The sequence below is a fragment of the Suncus etruscus genome, chromosome 2, assembly GCF_024139225.1.
Source record: "Suncus etruscus isolate mSunEtr1 chromosome 2, mSunEtr1.pri.cur, whole genome shotgun sequence".
Lineage (NCBI taxonomy): Eukaryota > Metazoa > Chordata > Mammalia > Eulipotyphla > Soricidae > Suncus > Suncus etruscus.
The window spans coordinates 130,510,464-130,537,833 of NC_064849.1; the positions used below are offsets into that span (position 1 = coordinate 130,510,464).

A 27,370-nucleotide genomic window follows, 5' to 3' on the forward strand; every position below is an offset into this window, starting at 1 on the left:
CAGAAAGAAAATATTGACCATCTGCAACCATATTCTTATTTAAACTCAAGCTTCTTTACCTGTAGCTCATGACTCCACGTGGGACCATGTAACTGAATATGGAGGTTGAAAATATTTATTGAAAACAATTTATTTAAAAACAAATTTATGATTAATTAGTGGCAAAAGTTTGGCCTGTATACCTGTTACCCAGATTTGCTTAAAGATTTCTCAGGTAAAGAGCAATTATGGTTAGAAAAAGTTTAAGAGATTCTGGTTGAAGCCTTTACTTAATTTAAGCAAAAAATATTGGTTCTGATTTATGACGTTAATTTTTTTTTTATGTATTTGGCTATCCTGACCAAATTTGCTCTTGTTAGTCCTGGATAAGCTGATAACCATCAAGGTTCAGAATCAACAAGACACAGCTCTTACTAGCACTCTCCATAATTTAAATTAATGAAATGTGAAATGATTTATGTTCTGCTAGAGAATAAACCTCTTGGGGGTGGGGAGCATACATACGTGTTTGTGGTTAATCATACTATCACAAGTATCAAGCATGGTGTTTGGCATATAATGGACATTTGATAAGTATTTATTACATAAATTAAGGAGTCCAGGTCCAGACACTTGAGGAAATGAAAGCGCCTGTGAATTTGACTCACACAACTTGACTGTACACTTTAGTTTTGAAATAGGTAAGAAATATTACAGCACTCTGAGTTAAAAACCTAAGGGAAAAGCAGATAGTACATCAAGAACAAGTATATTTCAGAACTTTTGTAAGGTGAATAATTATATGTCAGATGGAATTTTTGGCATGTCTGGGTAATTACAAGATTATTTCTCTTTCTTTGCTTAGTGGATTCTTGGTAACTGACTTGACTAATTACTGATTTTTCTCTTTCCTCGTTAATGCTGAGATAGTTTGTTTGTCAATATATATTCCTATTTACTCACTTGATATATGACATTCTTTAACTAGAGAGAAAGTTTTTAAACGTGAGTAAATTCTTTCTTTAGAATGTTGCATAGCTCTATATGGCCCTACATAGCCGAAATAGTGAAAATATGTTCTCCTTAAATTGCCTTAATATATTCCAAACAAGTAGAAATTAATCCTTTGCTGTCATTTTTTTGGAAGACAGCACATAAACAATTTAGCATTTAATTGTTGTATCAGTAACAATTAGTCAACCTATGTGTTCACTGGGGAATTTCTGTTTTAACTATGAAGTAGCTCATAACACCAGAAGATTAAACATGGGCAGCTAACTCAACATCAGTGAAACACTTTCCTAAACCCCTTTTCTGCTTCTAAATCCTATTTAACAGTCCACTGTCTCTCCCCAGGCAAAACAATTAGTCTGTGTTTCATTAAGTGCACTCCTAGAATATGAAGCAATTTCCCAGGCATAGCCTTCTACTTGTCAGCTTTTAAAATATTGCCTGAAAGATCACGTACTTATTATAGCAATCTTAAAATTAATTGCAGTGTCATCATAAGAAATACAGTCTCTTGCTTTACTCCAGACTACCTGACTAAAGGCAACGATGATGTATACTTTAAGCTGGTCAGTTCCCAGACCCAGCTGGCTGAGGGTATAGACAGAGTCTTGTCCTATTGTTCTGCTCAGATTTTAGACCAGAGAATAAATAAACCCGGACCTGAGTTTTGATTTTTGGAGATGTTCATTTGTCACAATGAATCTCTTTTGAATTTTCTTGGCTAAGGGTATTCTTCTCTTTCTGGGTAAGCTATTAAATTTAATTTGAAATGTTAATGCTTGCTCTGATGATTTACCTAAGGAGAAAACGTAATCTCACCAAGGTTGCAGTTATTCATTGTAGGCTTTTGAATCTTTTGCTGGACAAGTTCACAGTTAAGGCTGAGCAAAATTTAATTATTTTGATGGGGACTTTTTTTTTTCCATAGGCTCCTTTGTGCAAAGATTGTTGCATTACAGTTTTTTTCTTTCTAAAGCCCAACATGCTGGATGTTTGGATTAACTATAGAATATTTGAATGGTCTGCCAGAAATATGTAAGAGCACTTCTCTGGTGAATTGAGACCATTTTATAAGGAATGGTGCTATAAGACTCTGGAAGAAACATTTATAAGCAAAATATTGGCAGAGTTTTAATTTTATTTAATGACCTGCTTCCTACCAGTGATCTTGGCACCCTATGCAGTGATTTGCTATCAATCATAAAGAATGTTGTAACATTGCACTAAGGGCTGTGAACTCTAAGAGTCTCATAAATCCAGCAGCAGAAAAACAAAACAAAACAAAACATTTAAAACCCAAAAACAACCCAGGAACTGCATGCTCCAGGATTCCTTTATGTGAAATTCCAAATGATACAATGATTTTAATGTTCTGTTTTCTAACATGTCCTTGGAAACCTCAGTATTTTCTTGGAGGTTAAGTTTTGAAGTTTCTATTTTTCAAAGACTGTTTTGGCATGCTTCTAGGCTCTCAGAATAGGAGTCTCTATACCCTCATAAAATCTTGAGATGCATCTTTGGAGGAGTCCTTGATTCTCTGGGATTGCAAAAAGAAGGCTGTGGTTTGGGTGTTTGGATTGTTGCGTTTTTTTTTTTTTTTTTTTCTCTTTGAATTCAAGGAAATCATTCTGGACTGCAGTAGGCCATATTTTTGGAAGTCTTTATAGAAATGATTCAGAAAGGAAGCATGTTCCATGCTAGGAATATACTGCCATTTGTTAAGAGGCAGATGGCAGAAGATGGAATGGTGTGATATTAGAAATCAGGAAGACTTTACAACATACTTGGCTTTGCCAAAATCTTCTGAAATCTGTATGTTTAAGATCATATACATATATTCTTGTTGCTTTAGTTGTGCCCTTGCAGTTAACTATTTAGTTATGATTATTTTTTATTTGATCTTATTAAATATGAAGCCATTAAAATACTTAATTATAAAAACCTAACTTCTTGAATTAGTGTTGTCTTTAATCATCTTTATGTAATTTTGTCTTGGATTTACTTATAGCAAAAAAATCTAAGTATAAAAAAGTATATTTCATTTGATTAAAAAATTGAACTTGCTTTTAAGAAATTAAAGGATTGTTTTCTTTTTTTTTTTTATTTTGGGCCACACTCAACTGTGTGCAGGGATTTCTCTTGGCTGGGTTTAGGGAACATAGATGATGCCAAGGATCTAAGGTTGACTACATACAAGGCAAACACCTTACCTGCTGTAATTAACTTTACTTTGAAATGAAAGATTTTTTTTAAGCTTTATTTCTTCCAGTGAGTCGATTAACCTTCTAAATTGATAAATTTATTCCTACCAAATACAACGTACTATTTTTGATGACATTGACTTTTCCAGATTGGCAGGAACAATCATACACAAGTAGAACTAATCTTAAACTTTTAGATGCTTGATATTCCTATACTACATGAACTGTAAAACTAAATTTTGCATATGCAAAGGACTTTACATTGTCATAGATTGGAGGGAGAAAATATTTTGGCCCAAAATTGATGGTCTGTTAGTCAGCATATTGTAATCAGGCCAGAATTTGCCTTTAGGCTCCAAATAAGGAAAGTACAGTTGCTCTCTGATGTCTCTGTGGGAATGGAAGACCAGAATTACATTCTTCTTGGAAGGAACAGGCAGCAGTGTAAGGAAGAGCAGTGGTGAGCCCTCCTGTAGAGCATTCCACCCTGTTCTCTGCATAAATGTAAAAATGTTATTTTGTGCTGAACAAGCAGTCTAAGGTCAAATACAATGAAATATTGTATACTGAGAATGTCTTACCAGGAATATCTTGAGTTTTGAGATGGCTGTATGATTTGTCTTAATAAACAGAGAAAAGAGATGGACACCTACATGGTATAAACCTGGGAGCAAAGTGCTGAAAAAATCAGTGAAATTCTGATTCAAGAAGGAATCATTACTGCTGATAAGGATACAGAAATATTTTGTTTTGTTTTGTTTTGTTTTGTTTTGGGGCCACACCCGGCGGTGCTCAGGGATTACTCCTGGCTATCTGCTCAGAAATAGCTCCTGGCAGGCATGGGGGATCATATGGGACACCGGGATTTGAACCAACCACCTTTGGTCCTGGATCGGCTGCTTGCAAGGCAAACGCCGCTGTGCTATCTCTCCGGGCCCCATCGCAGAATCTTTTTTGTTTTGTTTTTTTTTTTTTTGGGCCACACCCGGCGGTGCTCAGGGGTTACTCCTGGCTGTCTGCTCAGAAATAGCTCCTGGCAGGCACGGGGGACCATATGGGACACCAGGATTCGAACCAACCACCTTAGGTCCTGGATCGGCTGCTTGCAAGGCAAACACTGCTGTGCTATCTCTCTGGGTCCAGAAAGATTATTTTTTAAAATGTGCTACCAATATATATAGAAACATATTTGTGTTCAGATATGGTTCCCCACATACACTTAGGGACACAAATTCTTTTTATAAACTAATATGGACTTAAAAATAAAATGTTTTTTTCAGGTACTTATTTACTCTTATAAATTTATAGTATTTCTACAAATATTCAGTGCTTATTGGTGATTATTATTTTCTGAGCTTTAGAGAGCAGTGACTAACTTTGAGGGTCACTGTAATTTACTATAATTTCAGTAAACTTACAGAAAAATATGTGTCACTAAGGACTTGTTGAAATGACTGCTTTAACACTGACCCAGAAAAACTACCTGGTGGGTTCAACCTGCGTGACAATCTCATTATAACCAGAATAGCCCAAGTTAGACAGGTGAGAGAAAGGAGGCCATGAAATCTTTCCTTTCATTCTATTGGTGAATGAAGGATAACTAAATAATGAAGTCAAGAAACAATAGAGTCCATATTTTCAACCTCCTAAACCAAGTTTCTGCAAATATAGACTAAAAATCTAATTGTTCAATGCAGTGGACTTTATCCACATTTCACTTGGAATTACTGAGCTTTAAATGAATGACCAAAGGAATGAATAGTGAATACGTGAAGCAATACACTTACTTAAAAGAAATCAGCAGAGAAAGATGACTGAAAAAGTGAAATGGAAAGTTATGATGGAAGACAAGGGCATTATACCTGGGTTCATATTTCAACTATGTCATTTATTACTCACAGAATTTTAAGTGAACATTTAAACCTAGCATGTCTCTAGTTTTTTGTTTGTTTTATTTTTGATGGTTCTAGGGATTAAGTCCAATGCTTTAAACATAAAAGGCAAGTGCTCTACCTCTCATCCATATCTCTATCCCCATGTCTCATTTTTTTCAACATTAAAGTTGAAGTTCTCATAGTTTTTACTTTGCGGTATAAGGATTGCATGAGAGAAAAAAAAAACATTTGTAGAATTTTTGAGGTATTTGATAGTTATTAACAAATGTTATCATATTAGTAATATGAAATATTGTTAAACATAATGTTAAGAAAGTGGAAAGTTGTTATAAATTCATTTGGTTACTTGACAAATGGGGCTGCTTCCAAAATGGTTGGCCTGGTGACTCCAAAGAGTCTCATGTGTGTACTAAGTAGGCAATTTTCAAAAAGTATTTCACAATATTACTGGATATTATCATACCTTATAGAGAAGAAATTTTCCCAAAATCAGATTATCTTGGGAAATAGAGCTTTGGGAATTACAGACTTTTTTAGAGCTTTATTTGTGCTCATGTGTATGTGTATCTTATAAAGCCTCGCTTCTCAAACCTACTGACTTGACTATGGCTCCCTTCTCTCCAGCCCAGCATCTCTTATTTCTATTTATGACATACACTGGAAAAAGTACCAATGTTGATATAAACTCACTGTATGAGACATGGAATTTATTTTTTAATAATACTTTATTTAGCACCATGAATACAAACTTGTTTGTAATTGGGTTGCAGTCACTAAAGTACAACCCCCTTCATCAGAGCAACCTTTCCACCACCAATGTCCCCCATCTCCCTCCTCCCCCATCCCCTGCCTTTATTCGAGACAGGCATTCTATTTCTCTCACTCACTACCATTGTTATGATTGTTGTTAATGTAGTTCTTTCTCTAGCTGCGCTCACCAATCTTTGTGGTAAACTTCATATTATGGACTGATCTTTCCAACCGTTATCTCTCTTGTCTCTAGGTATTATTACCATACTGTCTTTTATTTTTCTTAAATACCACAGATGAGTGAGATTATTCTGTGTCTCTCTCTCTCCCTCTAACTCATTTCACTTAGCATAATAGTTTTCATGTCCATCCATGTATAGGAAAATTTCATGACTTTATTTTGACAACTATTCTGACAACTACATAGTATTTCATTGTGTATATATACCACAGTTTTTTTTTAGCCACTCATCTGTTATCAGTCATCTGAATTATTTCCAGATTCTGGCTATTGTAAATAGAGTTGCAACGAGCATACTTTTCTAGAGGGCATTTCTGTGTTGTGTTTCTGTGTTCTTAGGGTATATCCCTAGGAGTAGTATTGCTGGTTCATCTTGGAACTCAACTTCTAGATTTTTTTAAGGAATATCAAAAACCTGAAACATGGAATTTAAATAAATGCATTTTTTCTCGTTGGAAATGGTTGCAATATAAATATCCCAATGTGACTCACTATGTGTGTTTTATTTTATATTTTATTAAATTTTCGGTTTTTGTGCTACACCCAGCAGCAATAAAGGGTTACTCCTAGCTCTGCACAGAGAAGTCACTACTAACAGGTTCAGGTGACCATATGGGATGTCAGGGATTGAACCCAGGTTGGCTGCAAGCAAGGCAAATGCCCTAGTCATTGTGCTATTGCTCCAGCCATATGTATTTTTTTAAAAGACCAGGTCCAATACCATACATAGGTTGAATAAGAGTTTTACATGTCCAGTGCCCTCACTGCTTCTCAGGGACTGCTTTCTTGAACTAATTCAGATGAAATACATGTCAGTTATTCCTCACGACCTCATGATGAGTCATTTATTTCTTTAGGATTCTGTGTTTGGCCTTGAAACTTATTCAGGCTCACTTCATACTGCTTCATATTATTTTACACTGAGTTCTAGCCATTGGAAGTGCTTTTTTTTTTTTTTCAGTTTTGGGGTCACATCTGGCAGTGCTCAGGGACTACTCTCTACTCTGTACTCTGTACACTCAGAAGGTCTGTGTGGATCCAGAGATCCAACCTGATCCAACATGCAAAGTAAAGCATGTCTCTAAGTTAATTGAACTTTTCATTTTTCTTTCTTCTTCCATCCATCCTTCCTTTCTTTCCTTCCTTCTTTCCTTCTTTCTCCTTTATTTTCTTTTTCTTTCTTTTTTATTCTTTCTTCTTTCTTTCCTCCCTTTCTTCTTTCCTCTTTCTTTTAGTCTCTTCTGTTTCTTTTTTTATTCTTTCTTCCTTCTTCCTTCCTTCTTTCTTTCCTTCTTTCTTTTCTTTCTTATTTTTCTTTCTTTTAATCTTTCTTCCTTCCTTCTTTCCTTCTTTATTTTTGTCTTCTTTCTTTTTTCCTCTCCTCTCTTCTCTTCTCTTCTTCTCTCTTCTCCTCTCTTCTCCTCTCTTCTCCTCTCCTCTCCTCTCCTTTCCTTTCTTTTTTGTTTTTTTTTTCCCCCAAAATCTGGCTGTACCAGGACTTATCCCTGGCCTCTTGTTCAATGATCACTCCTGGCAGTGCTCAGGGGACCAATCATATGGGAACTAAACTCAGTTCAGCCACATTCAAGGCGCCAAATACACAACCCTCGCCTCTGTACTGTTTCTTTGGTTCCCTTTGAGTTATTTTCTGATCCTCCACTCTTCAATACCATCTTGGTTAAATTTTATCTTTCAAGACTTAGCTTCAGAATCATTTCTTCTAGATGCCTACCCAGACATTCCTAATTTACATTAAGAGCCTCTGTGTGATCCTAGAATGTCCGGTAGTGCCTTTTATTAAATCTAATATTTTGTCTTTCTTTTTCCTCTTTAGAGGCTAAGATGTGTCATATAGTTTATTGGGTTTTAAAGGGGCTCTCCAGCAGTGTTGAAGACCACCGGGGATATACCGAGTTATGTTCAGGATGAACCATGTGGTTGGTGTTGGGGACTATACTCAGGGTTCCCCCCATAAAAAAGCTGCACTTCAGTTCTTTGAGCTATCTCTTTAGTCTCATTATTTATGATGATATTGTTTATAGATAGTGAAATGCTTAGATATTAACTATTCAGTCAGTTTTGTAAAAAGAGTATCAAGGTACTGAACATTTGTATTGCTCCCACCTTCATCCTCAAAAACAATAGCTCATCTCCTTTCTAACGCAGGCTAACTTATCTTCATCTAGCTAAAATGGAATTATTTTGCTACCTACCTTCTTTCATTCAGCACAGTTGTGAGATGCAACCATACTGTCTCCTGAAGCCCAGCCTTTTTTCTCCATTACTTAGTAATCTTGCATTGATGAATATACCACACTTTTTCATTTTCTCTTTGGTAGGCATCTGGCTTATTTCTAGGTTTTGACTCATAACACAACTCCAAGCTTTCTTAACCAAAGCTTTTTGGTCAATTATATTTTCATTACTTTTGGATAAATCTTAGAGGAGTGGAAAGAATCCTAGAATGAGTGACTCATTAACTTTAAGAAACTGTGAGACACATTCTGGGATACTGTTGATCATGAACTTCCTGGAGACTGCACGGAGATTCAGTTGGAATCTGTGTCCTTAAAACTGGACACACACCAGACACTCAGAAGTTATATAAAAATAAATAAATAGCTTAAATCCAAAAAATACCATATTTTCCGGCATATAAGACGACTTTTTTTTTTTTTTTTTTTTGGTTTTTGGGCCACACCTGGCGGTGCTCAGGGGTTACTTCTGGCTGTCTGCTCAGAAATAGCTCCTGGCAGGCACGGGGGACCATATGGGACACCGGGATTCAAACCAACCACCTTTGGTCCTGGATTGGCTGCTTGCAAGGCAAACGCCGCTGTGCTATCTCTCCGGGCCCATAAGACGACTTTTGAAACAAAAAAAAGTCAACCGAAAATCGGGGGTCGTCTTATACGCCGAGTATATCCCAAAAAATGTTTCAATATGCCGCTAAACAAAACAAAACAAAATCAGGCCGCAGAGTTTCCAAATCTCTTTCTTGGGGGCTCCCAAACAGTACTCAGGAGATCTGGGGGCCACTTCTGGCAAAACCCAGCTAACCGTGTTGGTGGTTCAGTGCTAGGGTCAGAGGATGGGGTGTTGTTTGGTTCATGTAGTGGGGGAGATTAACTGACGCCACCAGGGAATTGCCAGAAAAGTTGCCTATGATAAGGGACCAATCACTGCAAGGCTGCTCGGACCGCCTCTCTAACTCAGCCAATCCAAGCAGGCTTTTGATGCATGCAAATTAGACAATGTTCTGGACCCGAATCTACACTGTCAAAAGCCTGCTCAGATTGGCCAGAGTCAGAGAGGAAGTCTATGACAGTATAATCTTTGAACCTTTGCTTATTGTGATTGGCTCACTGTGGTACATACAGTTGCAGCACAGGAACGTTCTGTCTGATACAGCGAATATAGGCCTAAACACCTATGTTTTAACTGCAAAATTAGGGGGTCGTCTTATACGCCCAGTCGTCTTATATGCCAGAAAATATGGTAGCTCAAACCTATTTTCACTCGTATATGCCCTCAACAAACATAATAAATTCTGTGTCTATCAAAGGGATATAAGTTTTATTGGTTAAATGTGGCTCATTCCAAGCAATCACAAAATGGAGGGAAAGGTATGCAGCTCCCTTCTACTTTAGTTTATGAGGCTCCTTCTGGGCTTTCAAGGAGGTATTCTATGCAGATGAAATTGAGTATGTTGATTGACACAAACCTGGAAGGGTCCTAAACCTTGATTCCCTAGTAGCTACCAGGAAGAATCCCCAAAAACTCTACAAGCTACTTTTCCAGTAGGCCTGTCTGTGCCTGCCAGCTTTCATTCACCTGTACAAATTCTTGTTTTAGCTAAACTTGACAACTCTCATTTCATAGGCATCTGGGAAACTCCATCTGAGGGCCTCATTGTGAGGATCTCTTTTCTATTACCATCTAGTCAGCTCAGGTGCTGCCTGTACTCTAAAACCTGTCCTGGCTACTTTTTCTGAAAAAGGTCTGTCTGTCCATCCAGAGTAGTCCATTGGCCCCTGACAGGGGATTGCATCTTTCTCCTTTGTGAGGCAATGGGCTTCCTCAGCATAGTGTGCTTAGAGGCCCTCAGTGGTCTTGTGGAAGCTGTGGTTGCTACTGGCTAAGAAGGTGGTTTTAAGGTCCTCCTTACTCCTGGTATGTGATTCTCCTAAAGTGAAGTGAAAGATTATGACTGTTCCTTGTTTTCTTTCTTGAGAAGATCTGTTTAGCTGAAAGAGAATAAAATGCAAACTTGGGGTTCATGTTACTGGGTTGATAATTATGGGAAAATTAACTTTCTTTAAGCTCTAGTGTTAGTCACAGATCACCTACTGGGATACACAAACACTAGCAGAATAGCCCAAAAACAATGGAGTGCATGAAACACTTGAGGTCATTTTCTCTTTGTGAGAGAAGGCTCCAAGCAGCCAAGCCACTTTATCTCGAGATAAATTTGTTCTTTTGGTAGGTGCTTTTGTACTTTAATATATGTGGCGATTTTCAACTGTTAATTCACAGACCAGTGCCAATGTGCAGAAATTTCCTGGCAGTTTGTGAAGAGGTTACATCTGCCCAGAGTGGAGGGGTGAAGTGGAGTGTGATATTGTTGTCTGGGAGTGCATATTTACATTGTTTTGCTACTTTTACCTATTTGCATGTGTTAATAGGTTGAGAACCACTAAGTTAATAAAGTGCTAATTTCCTCTCTGCAAACTGCCTTATACAACCTCTAAAAATATTTACTTGAAATGTAATTTTCAGACTATTTTCATTACTCATAACAAAACTCTGATAAAGAATTACTTTGATAATTAAAGAATGCCAACTGAAAACCTGCACAAAATTAAATATTTACTATATACTGTGAAATACATTCAAAATTCAAATAATTTTTGATGACATACAGTCAAGCCAGCCATTGGTAAAGGTGTTTCAGGTGTGGTTTTTGGTTAATTTTTTTTTCCAAAAAGAATATTGCCGTTTTCTTAGTCTATAAAAGAAATTGTATGTTACACTGAAAACTGTAAACACCAGAGTTCAGGGTTTTTTGAATTTACAGAATTTTGCAGCTTATCAATTTTGCTGTCATTTGTAGACATTTAAAGTAAAGAATTAGAGGCCAATTATTGTTATTACCAAAGTCTTGGTAATAACATAATTATTAAGAAGTAGGTTTAACTAATTAGTTTGTGTGTTTGGTCTAATTGCTGCCTTCTTCTGGTATAAAGAGAAACACTGGATCTTGGATGCTTGAGAATTTTAACTGCTGTTTTCTCCTTTATTGAACCAATAAGAAGAAAGCGAATCATTAAAATTCTAGGTTGACTTCTTTTAGTATTCACCTTTCAGAAAAATAAATTCAATTATCCCAGCAAAATGAGAAGCATAACTTTTTTTCAGGCTGAAACTCTGGAGAAAACCCATTTTTTTTTTGGCTTGGTATTTAGAAGTTTTCACCTTCCCATGCTCTGGAGAAATTCAGTGCCAGAAAAATGCTACCTTGTCCTTTTAGCTGGGGATGGATATGTCATTGACCCAGCCCTCTCTTAAAATGTACTTTTTAAAAGGGACTCCACGATTTGAATATCTTTTTCTTTAACAATTTAACGTTACCTGCTTGAAGTAGATTTTGTCTATTAGAACATATTATGCACAATAGAAAACATGACCATGTTAAACAAAGGAATATAACAACTGTTCATAGACTGTCAACCACCTTTAAAAATAAAAAAAACTTAATACCAATAATGTGTGTGTGTGTGTGTGTGTGTGTGTGTGTGTGTGTGTGTGTGTTTGTATTTTCTTGGGCCACGCCCTGCAATGTTCAGGGATTATTCCTGACTCCTATGCTCAGTGATTACTCCTTCAATGCTTAGGGAAACCATATGAAATATTGGGAACCAAATCCATGTGCATAGCAAACACCCTACCTGCTATACAACCTTGCCAGCCCAAGTCCATCTTATTTTATATAACTTCCTGTCCCCTCCCCAAATGCAATATATTATTTGGAAATACTCAAAAAAATCTTCTGTAAGCAATTATTAATTTATAGTTTATCAGTATACACATGTAAAAGACTAGTTTCTCTTTTTAAAATTATTACCCCTAATTGCTATAGCAAGTACTTCCAGTGCTATGTTGAATAGGAGTGGTGAGAGAGGACAGCCTTGTCTTGTGCCAGAATTTAGAGGAAAGGCTTTCAGTTTTTCTCCATTGAGGACAATATTTGCCTCTGGCTTGTGGTTGATGGCCTTAACTATATTGAGAAAGGTTCCTTCCATCCCCATCTTGCTGAGAGTTTTGATCAAGAATGGATGTTGGACCTTATCAAATGCTTTCTTGGCATCTATTGATATGATCATGTGATTTCTATTTTTCTTGTTGATGTTGTATATTATGTTGATAGATTTACAGATGTTAAACCAGCCTTGCATTCCTGGGATGAAACCTACTTGATCTTAGTGGATGATCTTCTTAATGAGGCATTGAATCCTATTTGCCAGGATTTTGTTGAGGATCTTTGCATCTGTATTCATCAGCGAAATTGGTCTGTAATTTTCTTTTTTGATAGCATCTCTGTCTGGTTTAGGTATCAAGATGATGTTGGCTTCATAAAAGCTATTTGGAAGTGTTCCTGTTTTTTCAAATTCATGAAAGAGTCTTGCCAGGATTGGTAGAAGTTCCTCTTGAAAGGTTTGAAAAAATTCATTAGTAAATCCATCTGGGCCTGGACTTTTGTTTTTGGGCAGACATTTGATTACTGTCTTAATTTCCTCAATAGTGATGAGTGTGTTTAGATATGCTACATCCTCTTCATTCAACCGTGGAAGATTATAAGAGTCCAAAAATTTATCCATTTCTTCTAGGTTTTCATTTTTAGTGGCATAGAGTTTCTCAAAGTAGTTTCTGATTACCCTTTGGATCTCTACCGTATCAGTAGTGATCTCTCCTTTTTCATTCCTAATACGAGTTATCAAGTTTCTCTCTCTCTCTTTCTTTGTTAGTTTTACCAGTGGTCTATCAATCTTGTTTATTTTTTCAAAGAACCAACTTCTGCTTTCGTTGATCTTTTGGATTGGTTTTCAGGCTTCCACTTCATTGATTTCTGCTCTCAGCTTTGTTATTTCCTTCTGTCTCTCTATTTTTGGGTCCTTTTGTTGAGTACTTTCTAATTCTATGAGCTGTGTCATTAAGCTATTCAGGTATGCCCCTTCTTCTTTCCTGATGTGTGCTTGCAAAGCTATAAATTTTCCTCTCAGTACTGCTTTTGCTGTGTCCCATAGGTTCTGATAGTTTGTGTCTCCATTGTCATTTGTTTCTAGGAAGGTTTTGATTTCCTCTTTGATTTCATCTCGGACCCACTGGTTATTCAGTATGAGGCTGTTTAACTTCCAGGTATTAAAGTTTTTCTCTGTGTTCCTTTGTAGTTCACATATAATTTCAGAGCCTTGTGGTCAGGGAAGGTAGCCTGCAAAATTTCTATCCTCTTGATATTATGGAGGTATGTTTTATGTGCTAGCATGTAGTCTATCCTGAAGAATGTCCCATGTACATTAGAGAAGAATGTGTATCCGGGCTTCTGGGGGTGGAGTGTCCTGTATATATCTACTAGGCCTCTTTCTTCCATTTCTCTTTTCAGGTCTAGTATATTCTTGTTGGGTTTCAGTCTGTTGACCTGTCAAGTGTTGACAACCCCTAGAGAGAAATGATCAGAAATTAAATTATGGTCAAAATACAACCTTTTTACATATCTTATGAATGTTTTATAAATACATATTTCATAAATATAAGGTAATCTCCTATTTTCAGATTATTTTCATTCAATTTTCAAATAATGACCACATACTGCAATTGTGTATTTTAATGCATATAGAAAACATTTAATTTTGAAACTTATAGAAAAACATATAATCTACCTATCAGATATATGTATTTGGCAAATGTTAACTTATAATAATGTTAACTTATTGCCATAATTGATTCAGATAGAAGTCTTTTTAATATTTTTTGATGGGGGGTTCTCACAAGCAATGTTTATGTGCCCTGTGACTCCCAGCTATTCTTTTTTAACTGACTCAGAAGTTGAATGAGTTTGGAGGTTATAGTGCTGCTGGGATCATGCAGTGTCAAGGGTTCCTTGATTGCATTCTAGGATGCTCAAAGGATTATGTGGTGCCAGGATTGATTGGAGGTTAGCTGCATGCATGGCTCTATACTTAGAAATCACTTCTGGTGATGCTGCAAATCAAACCCAGATCTGCCATGTGTGAGGCTAGCGCCTCAACCACTATAGTATTTCTCTAGATTTGTTTGCCTTATTTTTTATTCACTTGGTTTTTTCTACTTTCCACTTTGTTTTCCTCGAAGACTCCTATACTTCTCTCAGCAATTAATCAATATAATTATACTTACTTACACAACTGCCCATTTCTAACAGCTAGCTTTTTCTCCCTGGAAATTCCATTTTAGGATCTGCTGGTTCTGGTCCAGCTGTGTGTACTATGTAGCTCTCTACACGCAGAGAACTCCTGGCTCAGCACAGAGCTCATGTGGCTCTTGTGTTGGATTAATTGAAAAAGATTTTTAATTACATTTGCTTGTTTCTCTTTCACTTGATTTTTTTTTTTACCACTTATTAGGGCTCAAAATTCTAAATTAAAAAAATTATTTTTAGTTAGAATTGTGAAGAATCTTTGGTATTTTTAACTTTTTAGGATTTCTCTTGAAGTATGAGGTCATTTTGATTTTCAATCCTGTTTTGTGTTCTATTCTCACTTTTTGAAACTTGTAGAGCAATATTTTTCTTTCTTAGATGAATTTTATTACATTCCTTAATATGACCTTTTTGCAAAAAAATCATTTTTATTATATTAAGTTCTTTTGACCTAGAGACCTATTTCTTTTGTTTGTCAATGTTTTTCTTAAAAAATTACTTTACTTACAGTGCCAAAAATCTAGTTCAATGGATTTAGTGTGTGCTTTGTGGGAGGTATAAGTTTGATCCTCAGCATCACATGGTCTATGGTCCCTTGGTATCATTTTGTTGGAATTATTTCTGGATATAATTAGTACCTCTAGAATATACTGATTTTTCTGTGATTTTATTTATCATTCTATTTCTATTACTTTGGTTCTTTTTTACTTCTTGGAGATTTTTTGTTTTTAATTTCAATTATTTTATCAATTTCAAAAAAATTGGCTAGCACATTTTAGTTTAATTTTTTTATTTGTCAGGTGGGGTTTGGGTCACACCCGGCTGCACTCAGGAGTTACTTCTGGCTCTATGCTCAGAAATCACCCCTGGCAGACTCAGGGGAACATATGAGATGCTGGATTTGAACCACCATCCTTCTGCATGCAAGGCAAATGCTCTGCCTTCATGCTATCTCTCTGGCCCCAAGGCTAGCACATTTTTAATTAAAATTTCTTCTTCCTAGTTCTTTCCTTATGCAGTCATTCTTGTTTTTGTGGCTGGAAAGCCATTTAAATATCCCTTTGAAATGGATTGATTTAGGGAGATTGTATTTAGCTTCTCAGGTTCCTATGTGGTATTCTATTTTCAAGTTAGATGCTTTTTACTTTATTTTGGGCTTATTCATATTCCATAGTCTGTCTACTATTGTGGGTTGGGGTTGAGGTTTGAACTAAATGTTGTGACACAAAGCCAAACAATGTAAATAGCTTAAAGAGAGTTCTAGATTTCAAGTCTGTTATTACATTTTCAATTTGGTTCCACTAAAAAGACAAGAATTAGATTAAGAGAACTTTAAAGGTACTTTCTAAACAAGAATTTCAAATAGTTGATTCCCTATAATTTTAATTAGATTAGACAGATGCTATTATATATTTACTAAATATTTATTTTATTTTATTTGGGTTTGGGGCCACACCCGGTGATGCTTAGGGATGCTCAGAAATTTCTCCTGTCTTGGGGGACCATATGGTACACCGGGGGATCAAATCACAGTCCGTTCTAGGTCAGCTGCTTGTAAGGCAAGCGCCCTGCTTGTGCACCACTGCTAAGGTCCTAATTAATTAATTTATTGGACAGCATATATTGGCACATTCTAGTATTACAGCCTGACATTTATTTTATATTGTTATATCAGAATACTACTTTTATTTTCTATTTCTTAAATGCTGCTCTTTTAATTTGAAACAAACCCAAAAGCCTAAAATAGGCTTACAAATTCTAGGGAATCTTATAAGTTCATTGCCATGGACAGTTACACCAAGGATATAAAATGGGATCTTTTCTGAATTATATTTCTCTTAGAAGAGCATAGATTTTTCCCGACAACAGCAAAACCCATACCTGAATTTAAATCCCCTTTTATGAGTTGCTATAAACTCAAATGAACTTCATCTACTTTAGATATAGATTCATACAAATTGTGTATTTTCTAAATAGATACAGGCCTTTCTAATATTTCTAAATAAATAGCATTTGCCAATGACTTGTCATGCAGTGGCATTAAAATTGATTTAAACATACTCAGCCCCAGAAGAGGTGTCTAATTTATTTTCACTGTGCTCTTTTTATATCAGACATATAGAAGCTGGGTTGTTGAAATGACATAAAGCCCTTTATAATTTTATAGTTCGACTATATAGAAAGCTAAGAGTTTAAGAAAAAATATCATGTGACCTTTTAAACAGAATAGACTCATCAAATAAACCCATTCTACCTAAACTTACCAGCCAGCCAATTCTGCTTCATCAGTGTCCTATGCTTTTCCTTCTCATATTGAGGTTTTAATAAAGCAAACTCAGGTCATCCTATCCTTCTACCCAAAAATATTTCAGTGTTATTCTCTAAGAGATTAGAATGCTTAAAGTAATAATACACAATACATAATCAATATAACCATAATTTTATTGAAAATATTAACAATGTTACTTAAAATCATATTATCGGTACTTAAATTTCCTTCCCTATTTCTATTTTTGTCTGTGTATTTGGGATCAATACGAATTTCATATTTTATGTTTCATCTGTTTAATCTTAAGTCTACATCTAAAGTTTTCCTTCCATAAGAAATTCTTACAGGGGCCAGAACAGTGGCTCAGTGGTAGGGCCTTGCACGGCTTGCAGGCAGCTGACCTAGGACTGACTGTGGTTCGATTTCCTGGAGTTCCATATGGTCCCCCAAGCCATGAGCGATTTCTGAGTGCATAGCCAGGAGTAATCCCTGAGCATCAACGAGTGTGGCCCCCCAAAAACACAAACAAAAAGAAAATCTTACAGTGGAGTGAGTGATCTCTGAATACAGAGGTAGTAGACAGCCCTGACCCATCACTGGTCTGGACAAAAACAAACACACAAATTTATAGTTAATTTGTTGAAAAACTAGGTTGCTTATCAAAAAATCTTACTTGTTTTCTCCAAAAAATGACCTAGATTCTTAGATTTTTGCTAATTGCTTCCCTAGGGTGCATTTTATATGTTCTTTTGCTCTTTATATTGTGCAAACCAATAGCTGTGAATAGATGTTAAATTAGATTCAGCCTTTATTTTCTGCCATAAAACATCTTTATTGATGATATTATGTCTTTCCTGTATTATATTGACTGTTTTCTCTTCTATTCCATCAGGAACGTAACTGATTATTTTATGATAAAAATATTGATCTGTACATTTAGGTGTTGTCAGCCGCATTTATTCATTAAAAAGTTGCCCACTTGGGACTGGAATATTAACACATAAGGTGAGGCATTTGCCTTGTACATAGCCAACCCAGGTTCATTCCCTGGTACCCTATATGATCCACTGAAACTCACTAAGATGGCACTCTTTCTAACTAATGAACCCCATCATAACACACAGAAAATAATCACACTACAAGGGTGACAATGGGGAAACCTCGCAGGCAAGCACCATGCACAGAGAATGAAGATGATAGCTGTGCTAACAATAAAAATACCAACCATCTGATTAATCAATCTCTCAGATAAGGAGTTTAGAATTTGAATATGGAAGATCCTCATGGAAATCAAAGGAAACATAGCTCTAGCTGAACAGAACATAAAGAAAGAAATCAGAAAACTCCAAACTGAAATAACAGATCTGAAAAGCACAGTAGCTGAACTGAAAACCTCAATGGAAAGCCTCTCCAACAGGGTAACAGCAGCTGAGGACAGAATCAGTGAAGTGGAAGATAAAATGCAGAATAACTCCATACAGCAGAAGAGATTGGAAAAGAACCTTAAGGCAAACGATCAGACAATGGAAAAAGTACTCAAGGAATGTGAACAGATGAAATTAGAAGTCTTTGATAAACTCAACAGAAACAACATAAGAATCATTGGAGTCCCGAGGCCCAGGAAGGAGTTCCTCTGGAAGAATCAACAGTCAAAGACATCATCACAGAGAAACTCCCAGAACTGAAGACTGCATGCAATCAAATCCTGCATGCCTGAAGAGTACCAGCTAAAAGAGAGCCGAAGAAAAATACCTCAAGAAACATCCTATTCACAATGACAAGTTCCACAGTTAGAGATGGAATACTGAAAGCAGCAAGATCAAAAAGGGAAATTACATTCAAAGGAGCATCCATAAGATTTACAGCAGACATGTCACAAGAAACTCTCAAGGCCAGAAGACAGTGGTGGAAGATTGTAACAAGACTGAATGAAAGGACTAATTCCTGAGTGCAGACCCAAGAGCACCAGTGGAGTACCTCCAAAAAAAAAAAAAAAATTAAACAAAATGTTCTCACTCTCTCTTCTTGAAAGACTTTAGCAGCTTATTAACGACTATTGCCTAGGTCCACTATAATCTCTATGTATCGGCTGAGAGTTTCTACACATGAAACACCTCACCTCTTTCTAGATTTTCACTTTTATATCTGATATGTCTATGTCCAGATATAATAAGTATATTATATCTGGATATATCACTTTTCACTGATATATTTAGGCACCATGGTCAATATTACTTTTTTCCTTGCTCTATAGTGAATTTGTGCAATTTTAGTACGTAGTTTTCAGTCTGTTTTTTTTGGAAGGGCACACCTGGCAGTCCTTTAAGAGGGCCATATATAGTACTAGGGATTAAGCCAGAATTGATTACATACCAGACAAGCAAGCACCTTACCTGCATTATCCATCTGGCCCCTTATTCTCCAGTTTGTTACATGACTCACAAAACTGAAGAATTCACTGTTAGAAAAATATATCTGAGTTTGGGTGATGTTAGATACAGTTTAGTCTAAGAGATTTACAATACAAGTGAGTCTGTTCATATTCTAAGGAACCTATCGCTAAAGAAAGGGAATTTAGTCAGTTCATCAACCTACTTCACCACTGTTGTCTTTTCTTATTAATGTCTATTAGTTTTCTATTTAGAGAAATACACTTGACATGCTTCTCATAAGGGGAAGTAGAAACATGTACCCCTTCTTCCCATGGGGCTTGCTGGTGTCAAGGTCATAAACCCACATTGGTGGGCACCCTTCTAAGAGAAATCAAAGTTTTGACAGCTGAGAGAATAGTATCATAGCACCTTTTTTTCTGCCAATATATTCACATCTGTATTGAACTGATTGATTTAACTAATGATGTGTTTCTTGTTAGTACAACCCATATAGCCAATGTAGATTATTTTCATCACTAACAAATAAAGGCTAATTATACTATCCACAACTTAAAGGTTTTAAGTTTGCTTTCTAGAGGACAAATTTATAAACAAGTACCTCCACACATGTATCTGTTTATAGTCACATGTATCCACATGCATGTTCATATAGGTACAAGATACACACATACATGTTAGTTATTTTATTACAGATGCATCATTGGTACACAAGGAATCCTAACAGGAATCAGAATACAAAGTGAGGTAGTTGGCCTTAGGTACCAATTCCAGGCCAGTTTTTATGCCAAATACATCCTATCTGTGGCTCAACCCTGGAAAATTGAGTGGAACAAAATTAAGGACAGAGACCAATTTTTCCTTTGCTCTGAAGATACCTCAAGCTCTGAACATGACGTGTTTTCCATTAGAAAGTAAATACGCTGCATTAATGCTATGAGAAGAAATAGCGATTGCCAGTAATACCATCAGGAAATGATTTTTTAGATGTTTCAGAGTATAAGCATGAATCTATCATTAAATGGGGAATACAAGTTATTTTGTAGACTTGGAACATAAATTAAACAATTTTTTTGAGGAGAGTTATTCTAGGAGAGTGTGAATTTTGATTTTAGTAACATGCACAAAGGATCTAACAATAATAAGTACATGTCAGACCTCGTCATTTAAATAAACAAGAGCAGAGCCAAAGCTCAGAGTACACAGAACTATGTTGTTACTCTCCTCAAAAACAACCTGGGACATGACACAGAGGAGGCTGAGCAAGGATCCCAACAGTAGACTCAACATATTTTGGATTGCCTAACCATTGACACCGATTGGGGCCAATCCAGACATTGAGGGTTGATATTTAGGATGAAACTTGTACCACAGCTTTGAAATGTAAACAGAACTTTTGTTTAACAATGATCATGATTTTAAATGCTTTTCTGTTGGAAAAATGTAAAAATATAAGGACCATAGATACTTTTAAGTGATAGACTGATTTGTGCTGATGATGGAAGAAAGAACAACTACAATATCAAAGTTTTCTCTTCATCAGAAAAATCAGAAAAATTTCTAGTTATTATTGACCTTGGTTTGAACTGCATGAGTCCCTTGTATATGTCTATGATATATATTTATATGTGGTATATAAATGTGTCTTATCCTTTATGATTTTCTTGATAATTTTCTTTACCCTTGTGGATTTTAAAATACAATATATAGTACATATAATATAGAAAATACATGTTTTATTGACTATGTTATTGGTCTGTGTTTAACTTTAAGTCCCCCTAGACAACTTAACTCCTAATAATTCCTATGCAAAAGGTAACCAGGGGGAATCAAAAATTAAACACAGATCTTAACTTTGCTAGATCTTAGCACTCCTAATTCATATATGGTATAGGGGTCAGCTGTCTGAAGTCTTATATGGAGTTCTCATAAATTTGTTTTGAAAGATTGAAGGTAGGGCATATGTCTAGAAATTACTCTAAAATTTTATTTTAAATGTAATTTAAGGTAGTAAAGGCACATTTTCTTGAGGGTAGAATAGTTTAAAATGTGTCTGTCACACTTTCAGAACATTATTTTGGGACTCAGAAGTTAAAACACAGATGTGAATTTTTATACAGTGTGAGAAATGGTGGATGGTTTTATTTGAATTCTGCAGGAACAAAGTCTAGAGACAGGGAAATGACTTGCCCAAGGTTATATTTTCCCTTGTGGTTTAAAAATATTTCATTCACTTCTCATTAAAAAAAAGTTTAGGAGGTATTTTCTTCCTTTTTAATATGACATGCAATTGCCTTTTACACCTTGTGTTTCCAGTTTGGACTTGAAAATAACTAATTATCCCACTAGATCAAAAGAAGAAGAATGGTGCTAAGCCAAGGAAGGAAGGGTTGTCTTACTTCCTGCCAAGTGTCTAATTTCCAGAATTGGGAACTGTCAGAGTGACAATTGTTGCATGCTCCTTGGAGGAATAAAGGAAAGGTTGTTCTCATTCCCAAGGGAAAGAGAATCACGTTGGCCAAAGGGTAGTCTATAAGTTTTAAAAACTTTATTAAGAGACCAATGTTCATATTGAGTATAAGAAATTCTTGTGAAGATTGAATGTTTAGGGAGTGGATCAAAGTCTGTAGTAGAAAAAGCTCTAGACCAAGACTTTACTCTTCTCCTTGATTTGGCCTGGCTTTATGGTTTTGAGGTGTTATGTTACGTTAAATGCTCATTTCTTTGTTTTTCCAGAGGTATGTTAAGGATCAAATTATTCCTTTTATGGCAAGAGGGAGATTTGTGTTAAGACACTTGATTGAAAGGCTGTTTGCTATTTGGAGTTTTGTCTCATTATAAAAGCCCTTGGTTTTTGTTGAATAAATTATGATTGTATTTATATGTCTTTGTAAAAGTTTTTTTTTGTTTACATCTAACAACATACAAGATTTTGATCGCAAATGAAATTGGATGAATAATTTTATTCTAGAGAATGCTGTTTTCTGAATTAGGGAGGTTTTATTTTAACAAAAATGTTTTTCTCCAGTTTAGGGATCTATGTGATAATACCCTCTAGGGTAAAAAGTGTGAAAAAAGGGTGGATGACCTGAAGAAATATACCATTGCTGTGCTGGAGTTCTCTCTGGCTTGAAATGGAGTAATAAAATCAGAAATCATGGAATGGTTTCTAATTTCAAAGACAAACTGTCTGACCTTGCTGAACTAGTTCAGGGAGAAAGCAAAAGGAACATGGAAAAGGAAATTGAGTTCCCGTCCAGGTGACACACAACCACCACAAGCTGCAGGAATCCATCTGGAATTACAACATGGGCCGCTCACCCAGGGACCAGCAAACTCTTACCTAGATATGATTTTCTCCTGTATTTCTGTTACGATTTAGAAAGGTTTTGATTAAACCTCTACCAGGGGTCTCAAACTCGTGGCCTGCGGGCCGTTTGCAGCCCTCCGTACAACATTTTGTGGCCCTGCCCTAGAGGAATCTTTTATTTTTGTTTTGTTTTGTTTTACTTGTTTGGGTCACGCCCCCCCCCCCCCAATGTTCAAGGCTTACTACTGACTTTGCACTCAAGGATCACCCCAACCTTACCTCTTGCGGCCCCCAGGTAAATTGAGTTTGAGACCCCTGCAAACATATACATAAATATGCATACATATGCTAAACCATATACTTCATTATTCTTTCTTAGTTCTTCATTCTTCTGCCATACCTAGAATCTCAAATTTTCGATAAAAGAATTTTTGCTGATAGGCATTTGTTTCTTTGGCTCTTTCGAAACATATTATCTTTTAAAACCACAAGGGAAGGCTTCCATGAGAGCTGCTAATATTTTAGACTCTACCACAAGTCTTATACTTGAGGAAGGAAATTTACATGGATTAAGGGCTTCTAGGGTGCCTAGAAGTGTCATATTTGCCAGCATTCACTTCTCAGTTGTTTCGATCAATGTCTGATTGTCATTTTCATGTAATATTTTTTCTTCTGTCCTAACGAGGCCTTTTGTTGGCTACAGGGCTTTGGTGAGGCTCTTCTCCAACCTGACACACCTGCTGGATAGAAGTTTTGAGGTGTGTGTGTGTGTGTGTGTGTGTGTGTGTGTGCATTTGTATGCATGTGTGTAAATGGAGCTGCATATTAAATGTAAGCTCTTTAGTTTAGATAAATAAAGCTGTTTATTTGAACAAATATCTAAATATTTATTTTTAGTGATTAATGTTTATTTTATTCATTTAAAGATTGGAAGAATGAGTTGAAAGTGTGAGTGTATTTTAAGCATAGAAAGACATTCTGTTTTCCAGTGTAGTGAAATAGGACAGAGCACATTCTGGGTTGCTTTGTAATCTTATCTCGCCTGAGGAATTTTGTATTTGCCTGATTTAATGAGGGAAATTCCTAATTTTATAACTGCTATGTACATTTTGAGGAAACTGAAATCGGTTTATCTCCTTTCATCCTCTTTTCCTCTTTCTGCCCTCTTTCTCCTCCCCTTCCCATTTTCCCTCCCTTCTTTCTCCTCTCCTTTTATCTTTTTATTTCTCTCTCCCCTATCCCCAATAACTAACTTTTAAAAATAAAACATAAAAAAAGTCATTATAAAGAAATCAGAATCTCTTATTCCATAAAAGATAGTCAAGCCATTTTCAACACTGTGAGAAATGAGTGTCGGGCGAAACTTCATTAGAGAAGCAGGATGTCTCCAAAGTGGCATTAATCCTTTTCAAGTTCAAGTTTAGATTATTTCCTCAGGGCATGATATTGAGGGGAGAATATAACTGATCTGAGCCTCAGTGTCCCAATCTTTTTGGAAGGTCAAAACATTTTGAGACTTATAGGTCAAAATATTATAGATCAAAACATTTTGAGACAGACCACTGTTACTGTTTATCTGTCTAGATAAGGCTCTTTATGGTTAAAGGCATCTTCATATATATGTTTCCAATAGTCTGTGGCTTCCCAGTTTTTTAAAGTACAGGACTTTGAGTTGGAATCACTAAAGTCCCAGTACCACAGTGTCAGTGGACTTTTCCTTTGTATCCTATTGGCTTGTAAGGTCAGGAAGGCTTAACATTTTATGTGGACCTTGGTGGTTGGGAGTAGGCAGCCTCCCTTCCTCACCTGACACTTTTTTCTTACCTTGAACAACTCTGGTCAATCTTCTGAGTGACATGTGTTTGCTTTCTGAGATCCTGGTTTCCTGACTCTGTCAGATCCACTTCCTGTGGAAGTGAGAAAGGAATGTGTCAAAGGGTGCCATGTCCTTGAAGATGGAGTCTTGTGAGGTTACTTTGCCTTTCACTCTTATCAGACTTTGCTTCCTATCATGTCTCCCAGCCAAAGGTTTTTGGTCAGGAAGGCCAAAGTCATACACGTTTTTGTCTTCCAAATGCCAGCACTTTGATTATCACTCTAAATAATAGAGGCTTTAGTAAAGAGTCATTCTTGCTCATAATTGAAAAGAGCAAGTGGATATCAGGGCCATGCATCTTCTCTCTCTCAGGGGGCCTGTGCCAGCCTTGCTTTTTATTTTACATAAAGTTAATTATTCTAGTTAATTTTTATGTTGCAAGTTAGCTGAGTTTCAGGGATTATGGCCAATGGATAGGAAAAAAAATGGTTGGCAGAGAAAGCTTTTCTTCTTTTCAAATCATCCCCCCCATTTAGTGTCCATTTAATATCTTTTAACAATATTAGGCAATATTAGATATTAGACAATTGGGCCAGAAGAAGGGAGAATGGACTCTGCCCTGCTGTTGCTAGGCAACTAGAATAAACAAACCCAGTCCTAGTTTACATTGGAATGATTTTCTCTTGGAATTGGCACCTCTTAGGAAGTGATTTGTGCTTATCAGTAGATATACATAAAGGTGAGGCTGCGAGGAGGGGTGTATTTCACCAGAAGCTTCTTTCTCCCCACCCCTTTCCCTTTTTATTCAAGCCCCAGATACAATGTGTGAGTCATGAAGTCAGATCTTAACTTGGACATATTCTGAGGAAAGGTGCTATGGCAGGCACATATACAGTTTATTCTACATGCCTGGTGTATGTTTGTATTCCTAACACTTTGAACCCACTGTGAAAATAAGCAGGCTCTCCTTTTTCCACAGTAGTTGTATCATAAGCCCCCAAAAGTAATTAGTCTATATTCTTTGATACTTTCCTAAGAGTATCTTGTAAAGATATTTTATAAATATCTTGTAAGATAATTTTTTTTTTTTTTTTTTGGTTTTTGGGCCACACCTGGCAGTGCTCAGGGGTTACTCCTTAGCTATCTACTCAGAAATAGCTCCTGGCAGGCACGGGGGACCATATGGGACACCGGGATTTGAACCAACCACCTTAGGTCCTGGATCGGCTGCTTGCAAGGCAAACACCTCTGTGCTATCTCTCCGGGCCCCATATCTTGTAAGATAATTTTTGACCTCAAGCAACATTTGTGTCTAAAAGCAAACCATTGTGCATGCAAACAATCATCTGTAGTGGTGCTGCAGAAGTAGTAAGATAGCTATTTCATTTCATTCTCTCTCGTTAAGTTCAGTGGTCTTGCAGTTTCCAATACAAGAGGGCTTCAACTCTCAGGGTCATAATATCACCTGCTAGTGGGTTTTAAGTTGCCTCCTGTAACCTGTGTTGTGTCTGTTGCAGATACTGAAACTGCTCCATCAGACCTTCCATATCACCACCTCTCCAATGCATACCAACCTCCACTGCAGACACTTATAATGGAAGCAAAGCTCGACCTACACACAAGGAGCAGGCAGGATGGAGAAGCTGGAGACGGCGCCGAAGAAAATATTGTTTACCTCTAATGGTGATATTTTTCCAAGCAAAACCAAACACTGGCACTTTGGAAGAACATTATTTTTCCTTTTCCTGATGTATGTGTGACTGTGTCCAAATTGCCTGAAGAGTGATATTTAATATTTCAAGCTAGTTCATTTTCTTTCTTTGGCATGAGTCTAATAATTAAATTATTGAAAGCAAGCTCTGTTTGTCCAATCATTACCTTATCACACCTAATTTCAAATTTCTGGAAGAGAAATTAACTTGAATGAGCAGAAGTGTCCAAAAGATTTTATGACTCTAAAGTAAAATTCCATATTGCCTTTTTGACTGGATCATCTGGTTTTGCAAATCCCTTTTAAAAGCTAGATGAAGCAATTTGGATGGAAAGAGTGATGATGACAGATACTCACAGTCCAAGCAGTTGATGGTGAATAAAGCCCCCCAAAAAGAGGTATATCTGGGAGAAGAACACTTCTTGACTGATTTCTTTTTGGAGCATCAAAGGGATTGCTTTTTATGGCGGACAGTTGGCCTGCAGCAACACCTCCTGTCTGGATACTTGTTTACAGCAGGTGCCCCTTTTGCTAGCAGCCTGCAATCAGGGACCCAGGACAAGTACTTTTTGCAGATGAAACCTGCTCTTCCTCAATTGGTGAGCCACAGTTTGGCAGTGCATTCCCTCAGTCCTAAGATCCAGGCCAGCAAGTTCATTTTTGATGTAAATAATGCAACTCCAGAAGTGCTCTCTTCTTTGCTGCCCTGTGTTTGCATGTGTCTGGGAGCACTGGCTGGAAGAAAATCTGCCCCATATTTCTTTAAAGGCAAAACTTCTCTCCCCAGGAAGTTTGCTGCCTTGCCTGCTGTGCTTTTTCATAGGGGAACACACACACACTTGCCTTCCCAGGAAGACCCAGTTCAGTGTGTGGACAGAAACTAGCAAGTTTGCAGCTTGCTCTTTAGAAATATGAATATATGTTTGGTCCTGTCAATAAATTTCTTTTATCTCTCTATTTGGCTTTATCATTTTAATATGGTTTATGTGAGGGGAAGACTCATAAAATGTACATTGAATACACAGACATAATCTCCCTATATTAAAAGGGAAATGTAGAAGAATTATAAAATTCACATTGAAATACTACAATGCTGGCCAGGTGAGAGATGTGTTAAAAGCAAGGGTCACCTAATTTCTCCCCCACCCATTAAAATTGCCAATTAAGTGCTTTAAATTCTGGCTTCAGTTGAATGAGTTTTGGTTTGAAATAAAAAATTTGGGGTGGGAGTGGCTCTTTATCCAACTCTTGCTGCTTCTGGGACTTGGGTCATAATCACATCAACAAATCCAGAAACTAATATTCATTGAATGGGGACAGTTTATTTAAATGTTATTTAATC

The 27,370-nt window shown here is 36.5% G+C and overlaps 1 protein-coding gene across 1 annotated transcript in view; it reads left to right on the plus strand.

The window, feature by feature from the left end:
* The window catches only part of ARHGEF28 (Rho guanine nucleotide exchange factor 28), a 291,674-nt gene extending 264,689 nt beyond the window's left edge, over positions 1-26,985 (plus strand). Inside the window, exon 35 of the mRNA XM_049768833.1 lies at positions 25,835-26,985. Within this exon, the coding sequence (XP_049624790.1) occupies positions 25,835-25,998 (164 nt within the window). The 3' untranslated portion in view covers positions 25,999-26,985. The remainder of the gene's footprint in view (positions 1-25,834) is intronic.
* Positions 26,986-27,370: the final 385 nt, after the last annotated feature.